General features: G+C 50.0%; 1 protein-coding gene across 2 annotated transcripts in view; it reads right to left on the reverse strand.

The window, feature by feature from the left end:
- Positions 1–23,770, reverse strand: part of LOC8031211 (plexin-A2) — a 178,517-nt gene that overhangs the window by 77,159 nt on the left and 77,588 nt on the right. For both annotated transcript variants that reach the window (XM_040222894.3, XM_040222893.3), the window contains exons 4-6: positions 17,164–17,424; positions 10,696–11,673; positions 702–884 (exon numbers count right to left, since the gene is read on the reverse strand). In XM_040222894.3, coding sequence (XP_040078828.1) covers positions 702–884; positions 10,696–11,673; positions 17,164–17,394 — 1,392 coding nt within the window. In that variant the 5' untranslated portion in view covers positions 17,395–17,424. The remainder of the gene's footprint in view (positions 1–701; positions 885–10,695; positions 11,674–17,163; positions 17,425–23,770) is intronic.

Below are 23,770 nucleotides of genomic sequence, written 5' to 3' on the forward strand. Positions count from 1 at the left end.
CCCCTTGACGGATCCGCCGTATACGATGCACATTTTTGGATATACGGAAGATCGAGCGCTAAGTCACAACGTTGCAGGTTTATAGGGGTAAATAGAACCGGGGGCGGGGGGGGGGGGGGGGTTTGAGGAGAGAGAGAAACTACATTTCACTAGCGCGCATGCGGGCATCAAGAACAGTCTCCTAGATAACAACAAGGCCCCAGTGCTGGATTTCCACGTTACCGAGCGCCGGCCAGAGCGCAGAAGATTACACACAAGTGACGCATCAGTGCTCAGCTGGGACTCGAGGTGACTCAGTGAAGAGACGAGTCACCCAACCGAACGCTCACACATCTCTCGTGTCCAACCTGCGCCCCGTGCAGGCTTCCGCGGTGTCTGACCTAGAAGGTCTACAGTTAGTCTAGTCTGGGTTAGGTCTACAGTTAGGCAGCGTAAGCCTCGATTCCAGAGTGTTTTAAACGGCTTCCTCGGGGTCGCGTGGTTTATGGGCCGCTTTTGCAATACAGACTGCGAGCAGGCGTCCAAAAGCGTCGATCGTCTGCAAGCGTCTCCTTGTTTTCATCTCTCCACCCCCACTGTCCCTCTGGCCACTCGACAACGCACACATGCGCACACGTACTGAACCTGCGGCGTCCGCCATTACATCGCGTCCCTGCACGGGGGGGTTGTTGAGCGAGCCCAACTTGGAGACAGCGACTGACCTTTTTGAGGTGCCCCGTGGCGGTGCCCATGAAGGCGACCGTGTAGTCGTGCGTGGAGACGGCCGCCACCGAGGTGAGCAGCACGTTGGAGTAGGTCAGCACGGGCGTCGCGTTCACCGCCTTGCCGCCGTCCAGCGGCGTGTTCACGTCCATGCCGCAGAAGTCATCGTTGATCTGCACTTGCTGCAAACGAGGGAAAGAGAAGGCTCAGACAACGAAGCAGACTGCCGCCGTCAAAGAGAAAAAAAAACAACAACAGTGGATATACGATCAAGAGATCAGGCGGCCTGTGCCACTTTACAGAGGGAGACGAAACGGGAATGTTGAGAACAGGGATGGCCAGTATTTAAAATACAAGTATTTTAAATACGTATTTCAAATACTTCGTGTATTTTGCATCTGTATTTAATTACAAATTGGGTAAAGTATTTGACGTGTGTATTTAAATACTAAAACGTGGGTATTTCAAATACAATTGTAATTAAATACAATTTTGTGGGCGAAAATACATCCCTCAAATGTATTGTCACTGTCCAGAGCAGGAAGAAAACTACGCTCTGCACCGAATGCAGTGTCTGTCAATCAAGCACAAGCGTTTAGTGACTTTGTGATTACGGCGCTAGTAAAGGGCAAGAATAGTGACGAAATCGACGTTCACTGGCAGACTGGCTAAATAAGTGCCTGTGACAACTTGTGATGCTTTCCAGTCTGATTTCCATGCATATTTTTGCCTGGAACATTCTACATGCGCGGATCGTCCAGATTTTCGTAACTGGTGCGAGTTGCAACAATAAAAAAATCTCTAGCTAGTGCTGCGCGTCTTGGTCGTATCGGTTCTTCGTTGGTCTATACCAAAATGTAATCGACAAAAAAAGCTGCTTGAAGCTCTGTACTTTTTTCACCTATTACGTCCAAGCTGATTACATTTCTTTTTGTGATTATATTTCGATTACGTTACTAGAGCCTCGCACACTAACTCCCGGGTGTGCGATGCAAAATTAAAATGAGATACCCAGAAACCCGTTGCAGGTGCCCTGAAGTCGCTGACGCAAATTTTGAGGAATGTATTTGGAAAAGTATTTGTAGGAGAACAAACCCATTTGGTTGTATTCGTATCTTGTACTTAAATGCTTTTTTGGAAATGTAATTAGATTTGTAATTAAATACATTTTTGACGAAGTATTTTGTATTTGTATTTCGATACATATTTGCATGTATTTTGCCCATCCCTGGTTGAGAATATGGTAACGTGAAGTAACCATTAAGCCACATCAAGGCGAGAGATTTAGCCCATCTGAAAATTCTCGATCCGGTTGCTCTTCAGATTGCCGAATGGTGATAGCAGCTGCAGCATAGTAGCACCTGAGTCCGCAGCTACAATAGGGATGCAGGACACAGAGCGTACTTTTCGCCTCGCCACGGACAACGCGCCCCACCTAATTGGACCCGCCGTGTCCACGCACCTCCTATGGCTACCCACCGCACACCCCGAGACGGACAGCCACGAGGGGAACACATCCGGGAACCGCCCGCATGACATGTAGCCCGTACACACCACGATCCTGGTATACTGTCGAGACCGGTTATAACGAAATAGCGGCTACAGCGAAGCGAACACGATTTCCGATTCCCTTTTGAACTTCGTTGTAACCGAAGTCAGTTATAACGAAATAGCGGCTACAGCGAAGTGATAACGATTTCCGATTTCCTTTTGCACTTTGTTATAACCGAAGTCGGTTATAACGAAATAGCGGATATAGGGAAGTAATTTCCGATTCCCGTTGACTTTCTTTAAAACCGGTCTCGACAGTGTATGGTCCTGGTAAAGCCTCTTCAAAATCCGCTTTCAAGAGTAGGGCCGCAGCTTTATCTTGACAGAAGGCGTGAGGTATTGGCAGCTGGGCGATATATTCCGCTAAGATGCCGTGCCCAGCGGATCTCCCTTGCCACGCCCCTGGACCCGAACTGCCCGAATAATCCGGCAACCTCGGACAACGAGCGGGGTGCGTAACACCCGCCGCGCGCGCAAACAGGGCACGACGACGCACGGCCCCCCGTGGTCAGAAGCACGCACGCGCTGCTGCTGCCGACGCGGAGGTGCGTCCGAAGGTCCGCTGCTGCCATCAGCCGGGTTTCGGCACCGGCCAACGGGGCCATCAAAGCGCGCTAATGCCTTCCCCGCGGGGCGGCTCTTCCCGGTCCCAGGTGCCGCTAACGGTTCCGATGTGGCCTCCCGACCCCTGCCCCGGAGGAAAGGCCTACAGCCTGCTGCGCCCTTCGGTGGGGCGTCGCTTCGCTGCAGCGCTGCCCGAGAACGATGCGGCCGGGGCTCCCTTCCGCGGGCCGGCTCAGGCCTCTCATTTTCCGCTTCGATAAAGCTTTCGGGACATTTGACCGGGAGCACCTTACTCCCCCTTTCAGCTTCGCTTCGAGCGCGTCGCGCCATCGAGGAGATAAAAGTGCCCAGAACACAGTCGCCCTTCCAAGTTTTAGAAACGAGGCGAAACTTTGAAGATCGAAAGAAACGCGCTTTAGGTGTTGGCCCTCGCATATTGGATACGTGGCAGCCCGTAAGGTCCATACTTTCGGTGAGCATTCCTACCCCTTGGGTCGGGAACAGGTTTGCCTAGCGGTCTGTAGCAATTCCCCGCTCGAAATCATTTGAATACAGTGTAAAAAGGGCGAGGGATCATTCCGACCACCTCGTCACTTTACCGCGGACGCACTTCCCTGCCATGCACGCATTGAGCAAGTCCATGACCCTATGTTGATCGACATTCATCTCAAAGTCTTCTTTGCTCAGACTCCACGAGAGGAAACACACTATCCAAACTGACAGAAAGGCAAACTCTTTCCATTTCATTGCATACCTCACTTCGGGTGATTGTCTCATGCGTCGAGTTTCACGGCCTCCGCGCTTCCTCAAAAAAATTACCGGCTGCATGACCCGAACAAGGGGTGAACTTAACGAGACGACAGATATCACGCCTAAAAAGCTAAAAGTCTATGAACACTCAACGCCTCCAACCTCCCAAGAGCATCTCCATTCAAGCGCATTCTGCCTTCGTTGATTATCTCTACCGATTCGAGGGACAGGCAGGAATAGAACCGAAAGAGGAAAAGCAAAGAAAGCAGCCGGCGAGCCGACAATAGCGGAAAGAGGGGGTGGCGCGAGGGCGGACTGGGCGTCGGGCGCAAGTGAAACGACCAGACAAGCGGCGCTGGATCGATGGCCGCACGCAGCGGTCAGGCTCTGCGGGCTCAATTAGGCGAGCGCGCGGAGCCCCGCATTCAAGCTTCCCGCCCGCTCTCGCCAAATGGAGCGTGCCCATAAGCACCTCTCTTCGTATATTCGGCGCCGGTGTTTGCGGCAACTGCGGTCGCAGCCTGCGCAACTCGGCTCTATTCAGCGCAGTTTCGTTCGGGGCCCCTCGATAAATCTGCTGCCCCCCGTTAAGTCGACGAGAGGCCCCGAAACTACTCCAACTCCGAGCAACCCGGAAGTTCGCGCAACAGTTTCGCAGAGTTCTCTCGTCCTCGGTATTCCGCCCCAATAACTAAAAAGGCGAAAAAATAGATAAAAAGAGCGTGGCATATTTTCGGTTCTTTTTTGCGACTGCGTTTAAACACACACTGTTGGCATAGCTCAATACGGCGGGTTGACTAGTTTAAATTACCGTTTCCCATATGTCTAGGCTATTGGTCCACAAACTGCCGCCCTATTTCTACTCGCGGGTGTTCTACGTTGCCTCTACGTTAAACAGAGTCGCTGCTTCCCTCCCTCCCTCATATCCTCCCCGAAGTAACGAATCCCTCGCCTGTTTATATAGCATCTCATAACCAGGGTTGTTATTGGTTTCCAATCAAATACTTCCAGGAAAGCCTCGCTCAGCCTTCCAAACACGCTCGATACAAGCAACCACGCCCATTCTCGCTCTACCCGAACAACACTAACAAAGAAAGGAAAGAAGAAGAAGAAAAAAAGCGAGCAGCGCGACCTCCTGTCGGTGGCACGATCGGCCAGTATTAATTCCTGGCTCGACCAGCAAGGCAGGCAAGCCTGGGGCCCAGTTAGCACGCTCGGCTGGCCACACAAAACGGAAGGCCCCCCCCTCCTCCACCCCACAGAACCGATCCACGAGGCTGCAGCCGAAAGCCCCGACACACACGCGCAGCAAAGAGGCAACTCGGCCCATCTTTCTCCCCTCATTTTCTTTCGCTCGTAGCTTCGTGTATCGTCTGTCTGTTGTTGTTCCCGAACCGAGGATGGATGGCCGCGCGGGCGGAGGACGTCTCTATAATAAACTACAGCGCGCCTCGCTGCCCGCAGGTGCCCCCCTTCCCTCGTGGCAGAGAAAAACAACAGCCCGCCGCTATTGTAATGAAATTAGCCTCCGCTCGCTGCTGCGGGCGTAGGCCCCCCTCCCCCCACCGCGTGTCCCTCGGTCCTGTTACCTTTATTGGATTAACCTTACGCCGCTTCGCGGCGTCCTTTTCCGCGCCGTCAAACGCGCTTCTCGTTCATGCCTCGCGAGCGGCGAACCGGCCGAAATTCGAAGCGATCACCTAGTAGATCAAGCTTCGACGGCGGAGGGAAATACTGCAGAATGAAAACTGGACGCAACATTCGCTTGTCGACGCTGAAACTCACTTCATAGCAGACGGCTGCAAGGCGTTCGTCCGTCTCCCTTCATCTCTAATTCTCTCTCCCTCTCCCCCCGCCCTCCCATTTTCTTACAACAAACGAGGGGACGTTCCGCCACCTTCAAGTATTATTTGGCCACCTTTGAAACGTTAAATATCAACTCTCTCTCTCTCTCTTTCCTCCTCCTCCTCCTCCCCCGCAAACACGTGCTGGCACGCTTACGTAGAGTAAGTTTTACGGAACGCTCGTACAGCAAAACATTAGGAAGCTCTGTTAGATCACTTTTGTAGTTAACAAAATGATTTTGGAGCAGTAAGACAAGTTTTACGGAACGCCCGTACAGCAAAACATTAGGAAGCTCTGTTAGATCACTTTTGCAGTTAACAAAATAATTTTGCAGCAGTAAGACCCCCGCGTTACAACAACTGCCTCTTTAACTCTGCGCTTCAAACCTCGCTTCCCCACTCCAGTCCCCCGTTAACTGACTATGCTGACCACACAGTAGTCCCAAGGGGGAGTTAGAAAAATAAATGGTGATTTCATCTCACATCGTGCAGGCAAAAAGAATAAAATCTTAAATTTTGACGAAAAGAAATTATGTTGTAGTTAAAGGCCGACGTACACTTCGCGCGTTCCACATTTGCCCGCCTCCTCCTTTCCCATATCCTCTCCACTTTTTAGCTTGCCCCAACTTGGCTCCCCTCGCAGCTTAGGAGAGAAGAGCATTAAGAGGATTACCTTCCCTGCAGAAAACAAAGGTTGTACGTCGGCGTTCATTTTTTACCTAGAAGAAAGGTGAAAGCCGCTGGTTCGGATAATTTTTTGTTCTCTAAAAATAAAATAAAAAATTAAATAAATAACACAGGCAAAAACTACGGGAGGCAACCTTCGACAGTCAGGAGAAATGCTCAATTTCACCACGGCCGTTTCTGCGCTCCATACCTCGAGAACATTCCCTACAGCATACTTTTTTCTTCGCCGAAAAAAAAAAAAAAAAATCGACCCTCTTTGCTTGCACGAATTAAGGTGAAATCGCCCAGGTATAGCGCAAGTATGCAGCACATCTCCAACAGTTCACTGAAGGAAGGAAAATAACTTCTCGTGTTCTCAGAACCAAGGGAAATGACCCTCGAGAGAGAGGCAGCCAGCGATTGCCTCAACTGTCCAGTGCGCGTTTTAAAGTTCTCGCGGACGAGAAACAGTCGAAAGTTGCCCCGACAGCCGGCCATCCTGCAGTCTTTGTTTCCCGACCTGAAAACGGGCGGCAGCCCGCGCACTCGCACCAGCAGCAGAAAGCTCTCGGCCGATCGACCCCGCGGCAACCATTGATCGCAGCCGGCGCCCAGGCCGAATTAACGACGCCCAATGCACGCCGTTTCGCAGCAACAACCAGAGGCGAGAGTAGGCAAGCGGCGGACCCCGAGCTCCGGCTCGAGTGGAAACAAACAGAGTAGCGTTCGCGCCCCGAACAACTGCATGCAGGGTAAACAAGCCCGAGCGCCGCCGTCGCTGCGTGCCTAGCCGGGTGTGTACTCGGGCGCCTCGCGTGAACTGAGCAAGAGCGGGCAGAGGAGGCTTGTCTATCGCACGCTCTGGAGGCGAGAGCATTTCGGCCTCGGTGAACACAGGCACGCAGTCGAGCTGGCATCCCGGAGGACTCTCTGCGGTAGAAGCTCGAAAAGCTCGACGATTCTACTAGTTCCCGCGTATAGATACAGCCGGTAGGAACAATTGAGTCACTATAGGGACTTGTAGTAGATCGTTTTTCTCCTCCGCTACGGTATCCGTAAAGAAAACGCCGAAGCTGCGCACGCGCGCCGCCAGCCTTGTCTGCATAGTTCAAGGTATTGTGGCGGATTACGGAGCGCTATCCGGCTGCTTAGCGGGCTGCGGAAACGGTCTACAACAACAACTCCCTACTGACGACACACGAGACACGCGGAAGGCGTTCTTTAATCTTCCGCTGCTACCTCCGCCAAAACTTCCCTCAAGAAGGACCATAAATAAACGTGAATTCCAAACGCGCGTACGTCTGAGCCTAAATAAACTCTATAAGTCACCAGGTGAACCAAGACGGAAGGCCACGTCAACAACTGCAATAAAAAAAAAAAAAACGCGATGTATTTTTGTTTTTTACAAATCAGGCACTGGCTGGTCGTACTCACTGATAGACCACGGAAACGACGCAAGTACAGCTGCATGGGCTCAGGTGCCAAAATGCGGCGCCTTGATGGTGCTCGACACCAAAGACACAGCCACGCTAAAGGTTTGGTGGATCCAGTATACGTGCCTCGCATTTGTCGGATCAATTATAACGTCAACAAAAATCTGCACCTTCATGGGAACTGGCCTCTACACAGTTAGAAGAACGTACGTCATTACGGCGGTAAAATAGTGAGGTACAAGTAACTAGCATGTATACGTGCGTATAAAAACAAGCATGGCAAAAACCGAGAGAATCAAGAGATGCAAGACATTCTATGTGCGCATAAAGTAGCTTTCTAAGGATGCGAACAACTCGAAAATTAGCTCGCACCTTTATGCTACAGGCTGGAATGTCGTTTAATCACGCAAAGAACTTTTTGAAACAATCGCTATACTGGACGACACTCCGCGTACTTCGCTTAAAGCTTCAGGGCACGTGGTTTCCTCGAGCTCGCAATCAAAATTAGGCTCCCCGACTGTTTCGACAGCCCGCACGTTGGACGAAACCGTTGTGATTACAGTCGTCGAGATTACAGAGCGTCCCGGCACAAACAGGTCGAGCGATCAGAGTGCCCCGATCTCTCCTCGCCAGCGCCGTTGCGGACGGCGGCGACTCGTACGCAACGCCACAATTTAAAGACCGTTACAAGAAGAAGGGAATCATTACGCGATGCGCGTTCCCGGTCCCAAGACGGCGGCGACCCGAAAAGGCCCGCGAGATGACAATGCGACCTCCTCGCAGCGGCCTCTGCCGCCGCGGTCAAAGGATTTACCTCCGGGCACCCAACGTCACGGAGCGTGGCGTTACGACATTTCAGCCGTCCGGAGGGGGGGTACCGACCGAGCCAGGCGGAGGTTCCCCAGCGCAGACGGCTGGACCAAACGTCGAAGGCAACGCGAAAACGGAGAAGAAATCAATAGAAAGAATTAAAGAAAGAGCCAAGAGATAAGCGCTTGGAACAAGCGGGAGCCAAGTACGACGTCGGCCAGAAAAACAAACAAGAAGGAAAAACAAAAAGAGAGAGGCAGGAGTGGTGTGTGGCAGCGGGCGTCCCCGTACGATTGGCCAGCCGATTTGAGGGGAGCCTGCCGGAAATCAATGGCCGAGCTCTGTTGGACATTGATCTCACTCGGGGAAAACGCGCGGATGTTGGGCCAGCTAGGAAAGAACGAAAGAGAGAGAGAGAAAGAGGGAAGAGAAAGAGAAAAAGGACGCATAGTAGGAAGAAGCGAACGAATGGCTGGACATGGCTCTCCACCTTAGCCTGCTCTCATCGGTGCGAACGCGGCAACCCTACAAAGGAACAGCCTTCTTGGCCATGCACCGACAGCGAATAGCAAGAACCCAGTGGGGCAAAGAAATACGATTGCCTGCACACAAAGAAATATACACATTTCGACCCACACTATAAACTATGTTTCTTTTTATTTTCTTCTCGTTTTAATTGAATTTTTGTTCGGTTCCTTCGTAGCCCGCCTTCGGTACATCCGCGCGTACAAGCACGAAGAAACAGTCTAGCAAAGAGAGGAGCGAGAGTAAGCCGAGTCGAATATATATATTTATATATAAAGAGAGAGGTGGTGGTAAATGCATTTATATACATACACGTGTCTCGGCGGGATATCTGAGAACGAAACGCGGGCCGCCAGTCTTCAACGGATGCCGACATTTTTAAATTACCCTGGGAGGATTCTCGAGCGAAAGACAAATTTAACGCGTAGGAGGACCGAGACAAAAAATCAAACCGAGCGAGGAAATGGGAGAGCCAGGAACACGGACGCCTCGGGCATATTTCGCTCTCCGCAGGTACCGGCGCAATAAGACGCCGCTCATGCAACGAATTCTCTTCTCTTTCGAGAAACACATACCCAAGTACAATAGTGAAGTACCTCCAGTGTATATAAAAAAAATAAATAAAAAGAGAACGGGAAAGCTGTCTACATCCAATTATTTTTGGCGGCACTCCAAAGAAAATCCTAAGAAAAAAAAAGAAAAAAGGAAGGATCGAGAAAAAAAAATTGAGGGGGGAGAGACCTAAAAAAACACGAAAATGATATTAAAAAAAAAAGAGGAAGAAATGGAATAAAGAAAGCAGAATGAGACCATCAGAGAGAACAGGGATACAAATAAATGAAAAAAAGAGGAACCGAAGATGGGAAAGAGCGAAACAAGAACAGGCCACAGTGACAAATCTTCGCATCACGATCCACAGCACGACAGTTTGAGGCACGTAGAGCGCAGCCTGTCCCCAGCATCAGTAATTGTCGCGGTGCCAGTAGCGGCCCGAGTAAACAGATCGGCCGACAAAGCCTCGCGTCACGGGATGTGCAGGGGGGTCCTTCGGGGAAGGCAGGCTCGCCGGCCGCCGCCGACACACACCTGCCTATCTCCCCGCCGACAGGCAGGGTGCGCAAACAGCAACTTCGATCCCGGCTGCTGTTTGACCACGGACCGGACTCCCCCTTCTCCTCAAAGTCGTGCTTCGGGCCGCGGTCAATCAAACGAGGCACTCGTCGTGCGCCCGCCCCGCTTCGTTCGGACCCGCGGTGCTTCGAAACGTACGGCGTGTGTCGATCCCGACGCGGAACCGCTCGCGCCCGGGATTAGCAGGGTGGTCAGCTGACAAGCGCAGAGTAGCTCGGTTGATGGGGAAGGAGCGAGAGTTTCGAGTCTGCCCCAAAGCCTTATCAGCCGCTTTCAGACGGCGCTCGTGTCGCACCACAAACAAGGCTGTTTAGGAGGTGTCTGCTCCAGCCGTCTAACCTGGTTGAGCGCGACTGTCTTGCACAGACGCGATCCCGTCTCCGCTGACGTTACGATAACATCGATAAACTATGCTGTCAAGACATCGGCCCAAAGCAAATAAAAATGCCCTTCGCACACTGCACTAAGAGGAAGTTTTAGCAGAGCGTTTCATAGAATCCGTTAACGATACCCGGTACTCCGCCGCCGCCTTTGCACCTGCGTCGTGTCGTTATCGGGTGTAGTTGTCGGAGGTCTCGGAACGATCTATACCGAGGCTGGCGAATATCCCACTAGGGACATTTCTTTGTTGCGAGCGGAGAAAGTGCGCGGGTGCCTGGGAAACGACGCAGTTGAACCGGGCTGCGAGAGCCGACAAAGATGAGTGGCCCGCCACTCACCGTGAGCTGGCACGACGTGCTCGGGTTGATGAAGTCCAGCCCGCGGACCCCTTCCCCGTTGAAGCAGTCGTTGATGTTCTGGGTGAACTTGCGGTGCACGGCGGTGAGCGCGTAAACGCACAGCGCCGACTTGAGTCCCGGCCGGTTGTAGACGTCCGTCTCGTCGCGGCTCTTGGAGAAGACGACGAAGAGCACCTCGTCCTGGGCACTGATGCCGAGCGAGACGGCCAGCTCGGAGCCCGGCTTGCCCACGAAGGCCGCCTGCGCCAGGTTGTAGTGCACGCCCTCGGGCGTGTGGCAGACGAGCGCCACCTCCGTGTACGAGTAGTAGTGCACGTCGTTCTGGCAGATGCGCACCAGTTTGGAGATGTACGGCTTGGGCTGCTCGGTGAACTGCTTCTGCACCGTGAGGAAGTAGGAGAAGCCGCGCGAGCTGAAGCCGAACACGTACGTGATGGGGAACACCTCTCGCGCCAGGCTGTTCACGAACATCTTGGTGCCCGTCGAGACGCCGGTCACGGCGATCGAGAACGTCTCGTTGATCAGGTCCAGGCTGCGCGACGACACCGTCGGCACCTCGGACCGGTACGGCCCGTTGCCCGTGAAGCTGACGCCCACGTACAGCACGTGCATGCGGGACAGCTTCTCGGGCCCGTTGGCGATGAAGGCGACCGTCGAGGCGGTCGCGTTGTTGGCCACCACGGACTCGTTGGCGGGCGTCCGGAAGTTTGTGATGTTGTCGATGTTGTGCACCGTGCAGACGCCCTGGAAGAGCGAGCCGCACGCGATGAGCTTGCTCTGCGGGTAGTCGATGACCAGCGCCTTGGTGTAGTAGTCCAGGTTCTTCTTCTGGATGGCCGGGCAAAAGCGCGTCACGGGGCAGCCAGGGTCGTCCAGGTGGGGCCCCATCACGGCGCGGGCCTGCAGCTCCAGTTTGCTCGACAGCTGGTAGATGTAGTTCACGCCGCCCACGTACACCTGGACAATCCAGGAGGAAACCCGGAGGGAAAACAACGCTTTAGACCGCGGCAACGGTTCGCCCCTTCGACACCCACCAAGGAGTTGGCCATAGGCCTAACCGAAAGTTTTCCCACTCAAAATTGCCGACAATAAAGTCCCCCGCATCGATTGAATACTCGGGTTGTCACGACTGCAAAAATGGCCGAGATAAATTTAATATAAAAAAGGGATCGAGCAACGAAAAAAAAAAAAAAATAGTGTAAAAGGAAGAAGCCGAGAATGTTGTTCTCTAAGAGCAGGAGCTCTCAAATGTGGCTCTTTTCAAAAAGTTCAATATTGTGACGAATGCCTATACCGTATTCACGAGATCAATACTAGGCGCAATGTTTACGAACAAACTCCGAGCGTTTCCTTTCGTGTGGAGCGCCCGCACAGTCATCATCATTGCGCTCTACATAATAATAATAAAAAAAAAAAAAAAAAAAAAAAAAAAAAAAAAAAAAAAAAAGAAACGTAGCGAATAACGAAGTCGAGAAATCGATTATCAGCGATCTGCGCAGATAGCATTTTCGCCTGAGGAGGTTATCTGCCTCGTAAGTTGTTGCTCCTTCCGTCAATCTCGATCATTTGCTAAACGCTTCAGTTTCGCTAAATACACTGATTGTAATAGAAACTAATAAAAGATCTCAAGAGCACCTATTTAGCGATAATTATCAAATATTGTCACGTCCATGAGAGCGGCCCAAAAACGCCATGACTCACTTGACAATAATGCAAATAATGCAGAGGTGCACGCTAGCTGGGCAAGAATGACGATAATAATCCCTGGAGAAGGGAAACAAGGGAGACAAAGGACAAACACAGCTAGGTGACTGATGCGCGACCGAAAACAAATACGCCTGGTCCTGGTACTGAACCAGGGCCCTCTCCATATCCAGTGGAGCGCTCTACTACTAACTGAGCTCATCAGCTGCCACCAGTTTAACACCAACAAGGGTGAACGACCTGCATATTATGGTTATGATAATAATGCAACTAATGCAACAATGCAAGCGACCTGGACAAGAATGACCATAATAATTCCCGGACAACGGTCCCTGGTCCGATACCAGGACCAGGCGGATTTTTTCGGTCGCGCACCAGTCACCTAGCTGTGCTTGGAGATTTGTGGTTGCCCTTTGTCCCCCTTGTTTTCCTTCTCCAGGGATTATTATTATAATTCACTTTCCTGATCCCGTTCACAAAGAAACAACGAGCGCGCAAACGAAGCCAGCGCGGGCTTAGCAGCAACGCACGCCTGTAGCTGTTCTCGGTACTTTAACGTAGTCAAATTCAGGCTTTCTTTTTCTTCTTTTTCGGGAAGAAAAAAAAAAAAAAAAAAGGGGGGGGGGGGGGAGATTTCCGCTCTTCTGCGCAATTTCCACACAAGTGAGTCAGTCTTCGTTATTTGGTTGGCAGTAATTTTAAGCGCTTCGCTGCAATCAGGGCGGAGAATAAAAATCAAAGTGATTTTAATCGCGATTGAAATCGGACCGGTTTACAAGGATGATTTAAATGAAACCTTCCCGAAAAAATAATCCAGAAAATATTTTTAGTTACCATTTGTCTATCATGGATTGATAATCTTTATGTGCGCTTGTTTTGTATTTAAATCCAAGGATCGCCGAGCAAAACGAGCCAAAATGAGCTTTCTCAGCAAATCGAAGCGTTGAGATTGATTGCTACCTTCCACTTTGTTCGTCAGCTACGTAACTATTGCATCAAAATCAAAACGCGAAAGAAAGAAATGAAAACTAGAGAAGTCGTGTCCTATTGCGATCAAGTCATACATCGAAAGAAAAATCAAATAAATTTTATTTAACTAACTAAAAATACCAAGCTGTAGTTTGTTCTGTATGCCGGCGTTAACAGCCAGGAACTGTTAATTAAAAGGTACGTTATATTTAAGTAATTCTTTCGCATTGTTATCAGTGATCGGACGAATTAATCACTCAATCTGCCATGTCTAGTGGTAAAGAATCGCTGTTTTCTAGCTAGGTTGATTTAAATAAAATTAATTTGATTTTCCCTCGCTGGAATGCACATACGTCGACAAGTAATGACAAGCGAAGCGTAATTTGCAAACAAAATCTATGCAGTGTACGGGGAACAAAGAAAGAACGCAAAATCGTCAATCGGAATGATCATCGCACCGACAAGCGGTCGTGTAACCACTACTACATGATGCACGTTAAGGATCCCAGGTTAGAAGTCGCATTGCGCTGGCTAAATAGGTCACCTACATCGTGAACTGGTGTCACCATATCCCAAGGGCAGATAAAACTCGCTGTGTAATACTATAAAAAAAAAAAGGGGGGGGGGGGACGTCTAGTTTACTTGCTATGTTGTTTAATGCATCTAACCCAGAAATGACCTTCTCTTTCCTTTTTTTGTGGACTGCATGTGGACAATATGAACTGCTGCGAATGGTTATCTCTGGTACGGAGCCCAACGAAAACCAAACTATATTCCACTGAAATAATGTTACGAGTATTATGAAGCACCGAAAGCGATGTCTCACTAAAGTCCTAAAGATTGCAATAAAAGTGCACGATTAATTCGGATAAATACAACGCCTTTGTCATTTGATTATTAACATCAATGACATTTGATATGTAGAACTTCCTGATAACAGAAATCGGCACGTGAACAATAAATAAGCTCCGGAAACAATCCAGTCGAACTCACTAGGGTAGTCTCGAACTTCCATCCTCTTATTCCCGCTAATTTAGTTTTCATTCACTCAGTTCGCTGTGTCATTCTACAGACGGAACCTATATAAAGGTGAGAACTAAACGGGAGAATGGACATAAAAATATACAAGCTGATAAAGCAGTCAATATAAATCTTCCCTCAATATACAAATATCGTCGCTAAATTTTAAGGTTCCAAATTTGGGAGAAATACAAAAAAGAGAGAGAGAGAGAGAGATAAAATCTTCAGAATATTGCATTCACCCTACCCTTCATTCGTTACCTATAAATCATTCAACTGCCCTCCATTCTTTAGCTATGAATCATCTATTCATCCCTCAGCTATCGCATATACTAGCCGTAGCCTTATTTGCAACTTTTTTTTGCTGCAAGGTAGGGTTGTTACAACAGAGCTGTTCTTTATTTATTTATTTTTTTTTTTAGAAAATCCGCCGCAATAGACCCTTTTCAAAAGTCCGTTTCAACGCCTGTCCGCCATTGATTGCCCACATACTCTGAGCTCATATTGGATACGAGTGTGACGTCAGCGTTCGGCGAGGACTCGGATCCTATCAGGCGCTTCGTGTCCAAGCAATGGCGACCGCCAATGTTGCTCGATGGACTTTTGAAAAGGACGTCTTGTGTGTGCAACGTCCTGCTCTGGAGATATGATTTTCCCTTGGCTCGCGGCTGCGCTGCGGTTCTCCGCTGTTCTCGCTTCACTGCAGAACACCAGTGCGCGGTGAAAAGCGCACTTAACGAAGCTAGAACACTCACCAGACCAGACCACAAACGCGAGGAATATTGGGCGACTTCCGAGTGCTGTCAGTATTAGATACAGAGATCAAATCGAGTAGAACGATATTAAAGGGGCGATGCAACGATTTTTGTATTTTGCGCAAATACCGCTTAGAACGGACCCTGACGTTAATGACCTGTGAAATACCCGTTGGTTTTTCACCACACGCAATCGAAGTCGCACAAAAAAATAAAGAAAAACGAGCAGAGTTCACCCCCTCAACGCGCAGCCAGAACAAGCGGCCACGTGATCTGGAGCCGATTATATGCCGCCAATGCTGATCATAGCCACGCGCTGGGATTGGCAAGGCACAGGACACACGCTGAGTTCCAGACATTGTTATGGTTCGGCTGTTGTCGGCATTGCAGCGATTGTACACAGGACACTACCCGAATGCTTCTCGAGCTATTGATTATCACGAGCCCAAATCGAGTGTCCACGCCATGCTCGGGTCCAATCTATGAGCCGCATTGAAATATCGTCACTGGGCGGTACTGTTACCGCCCAGCTACGTCATCAGGTTTTGCGAAGTAGAGATTGAATGAAAACACTCGGTTTTGTCCTCGAAATTACAGCACAACAAAGAAGTTTCTTGGTCAGTGGCGTTGCGTGCGAGTATCCTTGATCCCCACTAGTGCCAGTAAGCTCGTGTAAAGTGAAAAACATTCCAATTGAATATCGTTGCACCGCCCCTTTAAAGGCGACGATCGAAAGTTCAGAAAATTCGGACAAGCCTACCGCAACGATTCGGCCGTGAGGCCGGATTGTTTATATTATATTTATATTTTAAGTATTACCAAAGTGAAAGTACGTTTTGACGCAGTGTTGGCGCATAGTCGTCCCATTTTGGCGAAATGTAGCAGGATGAGGCAGGGTAAGCACTTTGGCGCAAATGGCACGGCCATCACGTAACTGGAATCGTGACCACCGTTCCCGCAGTCACCACGCCCAGAATAGAAGCAACTCAAACAGTCGAGCGAAGAAGCATGCCCCCTTCCTGGGGCGGGGAATGACAAACACCTCCTACATAGCAAGGCCTGAGGGCTGAACTTTATACGTCATCTAGAGAGGCGAGCGTGGGACAGGGATTCGACCCGAGTGGTGCATCAGCGCTCGGCTGAGAGTCGCCTTCCATCAGTGACGACACGACTCTCAGCCGAAGGTTAAAGGGGCACTGACACATCAAAATCATATTTTTTTTTGTTATCCGAAACGGTCGAAAACGATGCCGGGACATTACCCTCAAAATTTGAAATTTGGGAATTCAGTATTCGTGAAGTAAAAAAACAATTTCCAAATGCCGAATTCGAAGTTCCCGCGCGATCGGCGCCGGTGCCTTGACGTCAAAAATTGCGGAGACCTGAGAGTCCCCTTTCCTGTCACCACTCCCTGCTGTTGCCATGGCGACCCAAAGCGAGGAGGAAAGGAGCGAGCGCCGGCTAGCGCCGGCGTTGCGGCGGACCGGTTTTGAGCGGTGTCGCCTGTTTTCCGTTGGAGGATACAAATCCAGGAGACGGCACCACAACGAACTCCCGATTTTTGGTATTTCAAAAAGAAGGGCCGTAGTGCGTTCGCAATTGCGTTAAAAAACATGTTTTAGGATTGCCGTCATTAAATGTTATAAAGATGCCGCCTACAAAGCTTCTAAATTTCCTGATTTTTGACGTCACCGATCAAAAGAAGCGAGGAGGCGAGGGGCGGGAAAATCAAACGCCAAAAATAAAAAGGCGCACGTGCGCGCGGGAAAATTTTTTTTCGCGATGCGGTTTTTTTTGCGTGTCTATGGCTGCAACTTGCATCGTTTTAGACAATAAAAATAAATACGACCTTTGGGGTGTCAGTGCCCCTTTAACGCAGCACATGTGCCCAACCCGCGTGCCCCACGCTCGCCTCTTCGGGTGACGCAGCAAATTCAGGCCTTCGGCCCCGTCATCTCGGGGGCGTAGGGTATGAAGGGGACCCAGAAAGAGCAGGCACCTGTCCCGTGTAGCTGTTGATGGCCATGTGCAGGAACTTGTCGGTGGACGGGTCCGTGAACACGGCGGGCTTGTCCGGCAGCTGAGTGGCGTTGCCGCTGGCGTTGGCTGGCCCGGGGGGCCCCTGGCGCAGGGCGCCCGCGCCCCGGGGCGAGCCCGCCAGCAGCAGCAGCAAGGGCAGCAGCTGGGGCAGCAGCGAGCCGGCGCTCCACCGCCGGTCCCGCTTCCTCATGGCCGCCCGAGACCGGGGGCCCTCAGCCTCCTGCAAGAGGGACACTTGTATAGAGCGAGCACTGAGCAGCTCTGGTCGAGGTGTCCAACAGTCACGTGACAGCCAAGTCAACAGATACACTATGGGTCAGAGATCCAACGAGTATCTGGAGGGTTTACGTGACAAACCAACGAAGGGCACCTGGCGCGTCCCACGCGCACGACTGAAGATTCATTTCGACCACCTGGGGATCTTTTGACGTACAACCGAATTCTCGATTTCACTGCGCCTTATCTGCAGTAAGCCTCCATTTGATTGCGGGCACCTAGGCGATTGGAGAGGCTCAATATTGGATATTTGGTTTTGTTGGACTCAAAATCAGCGCAAGAAGCCGCCAGTGAAGGAATAAAAGGACAACAGCTCCTCAATCTGCCTTTGAAAACTTTAAGCTTTAGATTAGTAAGACCCCCTCACACGATCATAAAGGAGCTTTAGCCAGGCATGCACAAGTTACTAAAAAAAATTAATTAAGTTACTGAGTATTGACCTCAAAAGTAATTTGAGTAGAGTAGAAATTACTCAAATCGAGAGTAATTAAAAAAAATACTAATTACCGTAAAAAGTAGCGAATCACTTTTGAAGTTACTTTGAAGTTACTTTTAAATGTTTTTGTTATGGTAAAAAGAAAGTGCATAGGTTTTGATCCGTTAGCTATATTGTGCTAGCCAAATATAAATCGGATTTGTTTTTTTTTGTTTTTTCAAAGAAATGCTTTATTAGCTGGGCCTGCTTCTGCGTGCCTAATAGTTTTGTTCTTTCTTGTTGGTTTGGTTAATGATGTACTGCAAATGTGTATTTCTACTTTGAGGTTTAGCACTCCCTGAGCTTGATTTTTAGACAGCCTGTTTACAGTGTTGCGTAAAGTACATCTAAAAAGTACTTGAAGTAAAGTACAAAGTAAATTAAAGCTTATGTACTTGAAGCCAAGTAGTAAGTACACCGGGTGCAATGTACCTGAAGTAACGTACTATAAATACAATGCATTTCAAGGTAAAGTACCAGTACTTTTAACAGAATCTTTAAAGATGCCCTTTCATTCCCTATACATTGTTTTTTTTTTTTTCACTGGTACGCATTGCTCGAGAGGTAATCGGAGGTGCACCGGTTTTTTACAGAAATGGCAGCAAATATTGTATAAAGTCAAGTCACCACAGAGTAGTAGTTTTACTCTCGCTGACGAGCTATTTAACACAATCAACTTAAAAGGCATTTATTTGTATCGGTCTTATAGCTGCCATTACTTCACTCCGAGAAATGACCAGATGACGTCTTGAAAGAGGGCGTTTTCACACAACGATACGCCATTTTTTGTTGTTTTCAAATTCGGGGATAGTAGATTGAAGTCAGGAGTTTTCCTTTCCTCGTAAAGTACAAGTACATGCTCAGAGAATGTACTTGAAATAAAGTACAAGTTTTCTAAACAGTAGTAATTTAAGTACCATGTACTTAAAATACTTTCCAGCTCTGATTGTTTATTATTTTTTATATAAAAATGTTGGGGGAATTACTAAGGTTTCTCGAATGATCTTCAAATCTTTGCAGATCTGCATATTTTATGTTTTGGGAGGAAAGGCAACGCAAAAAAAAAAAAGGTTCCTTTACATTGCCCTTTAGCACGTGATTCTTCGGGTACAGCCCAAACTACGGGAGCACCAGATGAGCTTCGGAGCAGGTGCTGCATTTTGTTGCCTCCTTTGAGTGAGAATGCAGTGTGTGCACCTCCTGTAGTGGCCCAGAGTGCCTCCGTTGGGGAGAAGCGGGAACCAGCCCTTTCTTCGAATGGGTCAAGTCGCCTTGACCTTCGGGACACAAAAAAAAACTCCAGTCCTCAGCGATAATCCCACAGTTACTCGGCCTCCCTTACGTCGTGTCTTTTCGCTCCCCGCGCCTCGTAGCAGGGTTGTTGCAGTGGGGGGCTCGTGAAAATTTTGGGGGTTTTCAGACTCTCCAAGCCACTTTCCTTTCTCCCCCTTTCCTACGCCACATACTTCCCCCTCTTTGCAAATATCAGCTGATCTTCCAACGTCTTATATCGTTTCGTGCAGGAATGTTTGTTGATCAACAAACCTACCACTAAAATTCAAAAAGCAATTTGTAATTTGAGCAGAAGTTACTCGAAAAAAGTAATTGAAGTACAAATTACCGAAATCAAAATGTAATTGAAAGTTACTAAACTACTCAGAAAAGTAGTTGAACTACAGTACCTTGAGTAGAGTAGTTGAACTACCTACAAGTCTGCAAGGTACCTTCGGGGTCACAGTGCTCATACGTCACACAAAAGACAGTCTGCTTAGAGATTCGAACGCGAGTCACCGCGAAATCCATGCTTCGAATGCCCCGTGGCAATGGGACCAAGAAGGGAACTTGGAACGCAGCATTCGAACCACGTACAGTCGGGGACAAAAGTCTCCAGGACGCGCGAGCTGCGACTGAAACGCATTGCTCTGCCATCTGCCGGCGGGTCGCCTGGTTTCGAGATCACACAAAAGTGCACGCGCGTCCCACTGTGCCTGCAAACTTCTGTTTTTCCGCTCTTCTGTGGCGAGGCGCCTAAACTCGGAATCGGGCGCATGGTACTGCCTCAGAGATAGCGCTCGCGGATGACTTGCGTCTGCTACACATTCCAAAACCGGAGATACCGCCTGCGGCATCGTGCCGAATTTCGCCGTGTCAGCGCACATTGCTCATAACCAGTTGAGTTTATCGCTCACTTGAGCTGCCGGGACTTCTTGCTTTATAGATGCCATGTCACTAAGCGCTATCTCCGAGGCGGTACCTCGCGCCCGATACTGAGTTAGACGCCGCGCCGCACAAGAGCACGAAAACTTACATGTCTTCAGGCACAGTAGGACGCGCATGCGCGTTTGTGCGATCTCGAAACCAGGCGACCCGCCGGCAGATGGCAGAGCAATGCGTTTCAGTCGCAGCTCGCGCGTCCTGGGGACTTTTGTCCCCGACTGTACATTGCGGTAGCTCGTGTTTGCTGACTGTCGTTTGTATGACGTATGAGCAGTGTGACCCACTCTTTACGGATGGCGGCGAATCAGTTCGCGATCGTCCGCGCGTGGCATGTGCCCGCGACCCCAGAGCGCATGCTGATTCATCGATTGCCAAAGGACCTACGATAAAGGCTATCTTTGTGCTGGCCGTGGGAATGGGCAATTCGCCCCTTTTATGTTTGGCAACGAGCTCAGTGGCGCCATCTATTGGGTCCCCGGCACACTTCCGGATCGCGTATATTAATTTTTACTCAGGATTCTTTTATAGGAGGAGTGAATTAAGTCTGGCAGTGCTACAACTGGCCATTTCCAGAAGACAGCATGTATATTAGATTTCGCAAATACGGCGAAACCCGCGGTCTAGCTCAGAACCGGAAGCGGTTGGGGGCGATTTGCACACATGCGCCACCACGTTTCAACTCACGCGACGAAAAGCGAATAATTAAGAGCATCAACACACTTTCGAATGTCCTGCCAAAATAGTAAAAAGAATTGCCTCGCACAATACGCGACGCGGAAACTGGCTGTAACCACTGTGATACGCTAGGGTGTGCGAGATAGCATCACTGTACCCTAGTAGGCGCTAGTTCTAGTAAAAAAAATACGTTTTTTTTTGTCTGTTTTGATCACTACTACATAACAACTACGCTACGTGTCTCAACCGTACGAATACACTTAGAAACTCTAATGCAAACATTTTAATACAGTGGGGATCGAACGGAAAACGCGAACTTTTAAATACAGCTCAAAGAGTTTGAGGTCATAAAAATTTATAAAATACACAAATAAAAAAGAAGAAAAAAGCAACAGTAGTCGGGGTGATGTGCCTGCGTTAGGAAGGATAGCTGAAAATAGAGCGAAACGCCTCTCGAAGCGAGTTGCTTCAATATGGGTGTAGGTTAGCATTCTACAGTGCGTAAGGGGGACCAACAGAACATGTATCTTCGAAGCTTGATGTATATTTCGTTGCCCCTTGCAAATAAACAACCACCACATCGTATTTTGGGCAAAACCCCGAGACAGGTGGGAAGGAAGGACGACACAACACGAGGTCCCCCCTGTCTCGGGGATTTGTCCAAAATGTTAAACGTTCACCAGCTTGTTTGCGACCTAACTTTTTCTTCATTAACAACATCGGTCACAGCTGCACTACGAAAGAAAGCTATCAAAGAAAGCACGATTCGTTTACATCTTCTGGCTTGTCTCAAAGTAATGTGCATATTAATAAAAGTATCTAGAATATAAAAGCCATAAGTTAGTACTACACACCCACAAGAACGTGCCTGTTTTCGAAAGTTGGATTAATTCGTCCACGGAGTTTGCCCATGCTTCGTGAACCGTGGATAGTGTCGTCGAAAGTTTTACGACAGTCACCCGAGAACGAGGCGCTGCTCAGCTATTCGGTTCTGCCTATGCCTTGCACTGATAGCGAAACTAAGGCAGTTGAAGTCGGCAATATCGATCCGGCGGCAGAGACTCGGTCTAAACCCAGTCGAAGCCCGGTGGCCTCGCAAAAAGGCGTCCAAGCGCGACGCGACCCGAAATCTCGCTACCACGAAACCCGACCTTGAATAGGTATATATATATTTTTAAATTGCGACGAAGTCGGACCAGACCAGGGATCCCATCGATAGATGGAATGGAAAAAGATGTGCGCGACAGACCCCCGCTATACACTATGTTCCCCCTTACGATGAATCGCAGCGGGCGCTACGAGCCATCCCAGCCGATCCACGGCGTTCTGAACGTAACACGTGACCACGCCTCCCGCGAGTCGCTGAGCCGCTCCCAAATGTCACGTGGCACCTCCACTGCGCTCGATTAGTTCCGATGGCTCGTAGCGTCCGTTGCGGTCCATCGGAAGGCCAAACCAAGTACGTGCAACGCAGAAGAGGAGCAGTCATGCGTGCACCTCTGAAATTGAAAATTTCGAAATCCAGATGTACAGCGAAATTCGTGACTATCACTCTTTTTCGGCTCTGCTCACACAGAACTCCAGGAATTACCTTATAAAAAAATTAATACGAAGAAAAAAAGATGTCGAAATCGGAAGCTTAGCAAACGCTGGAGGCGATGCCGTCTTTGCTTCGGAACTCCAGACTGCCCCGCAGGACGTGGGACGGATAGCGTCGCCCAATTTGACGCAATCGGGACAACAGTGCATCGGGAGACAATCCGAACCCCGACCACTATCCAAAGATTGGCCCGGAACCGACTCGACAGCGGAACAAGCCCAAAACAAACATTCCTCCTAAGTACGAACGGTTCCAAAATAAAGCCCATGGTCGGGGACCAGGAAACACACACACCACTTTCGGAATCTCCGTAAAAAGCAAAAGGTCGGCTATTTCAAAGTGGACGAGACTCACGCGAAGCACCAGACGACCACAACCGTTGGAACAACGCACGAATCCACGAATCTCGACGATGCGATGCGCAACGAAAAGTTCCGTCGCGGGGAATAGATAAAATAACTGCGTGGTCTACGTGTGTCAGAGCGGCGTTCCCGGACGACGCGACGGAAACGGCAGAGACGGGGGCGGCTCGCCGCTGCCTCCTTCTCGATCGAGTCGGCGTCGGTACATAAAACGCGCTCGTTGTCGGCGTGCCGCCCAGGGCCGCGCTCCAGCTTACGCGGCGCGTGCGCCATCTTCCCGGAATTGACGGCCCCTATCAGACGTCGTCCCGACAAAAGCCGTCACATCCTCCGTGCTCGACGAGGACAAACAACGCCTTGGACGCGGCGTCGTGGGCGTCGCGACGACGGATCAGTCGCTGTAGGCGCGACAGCCAAGGCCCCGTCGCACCGTTACTCATCGACGCGATGAAAGGCGCTGCTGCTACGGACGCGCTGTGGAGAGAACGATCGGTTAGAGATAGCGTTCAGCCCACAGCTGAGCGCGGTGTTGTGTGCATGTGCACGATTAGCGGCAGCACGCGAGTTCTCTGGCCCGCCGGCGCTCGACGCCGAGTGCCACAGAGTATATATGGTATACACGGAGACGTCTGGTCATCAATTCGGGCACGGCCCCCGTTCTCTACGTAACTCTGGAGGCAAACAGATGTCGAGGGCCCGCCGTCGGCTACCGCGACCTCCCCCGCGAAGAGGGAAATAAATGGACATCGAATGATTGCCTCCGACGAGGTGGTCGTTCTTCCGAGGACAAATATGTCCGTTCGAGGCGGAGGTGAAGCCCGAGGGACGGCGGGGGTGGAGCGACCCGCAACACTGTGCCACCAAATATGTGCGGGTGAATGACCGGGCTACGCCACTCGCCAGAAAGGGCCGGGGTTCCTCTATTCAAATTGAGAGGTGACTGCGGACGCGGAACATATAT

Source organism: Ixodes scapularis, unplaced genomic scaffold (assembly GCF_016920785.2).
Source record: "Ixodes scapularis isolate PalLabHiFi unplaced genomic scaffold, ASM1692078v2 PGA_scaffold2__306_contigs__length_199485367, whole genome shotgun sequence".
NCBI lineage: Eukaryota > Metazoa > Arthropoda > Arachnida > Ixodida > Ixodidae > Ixodes > Ixodes scapularis.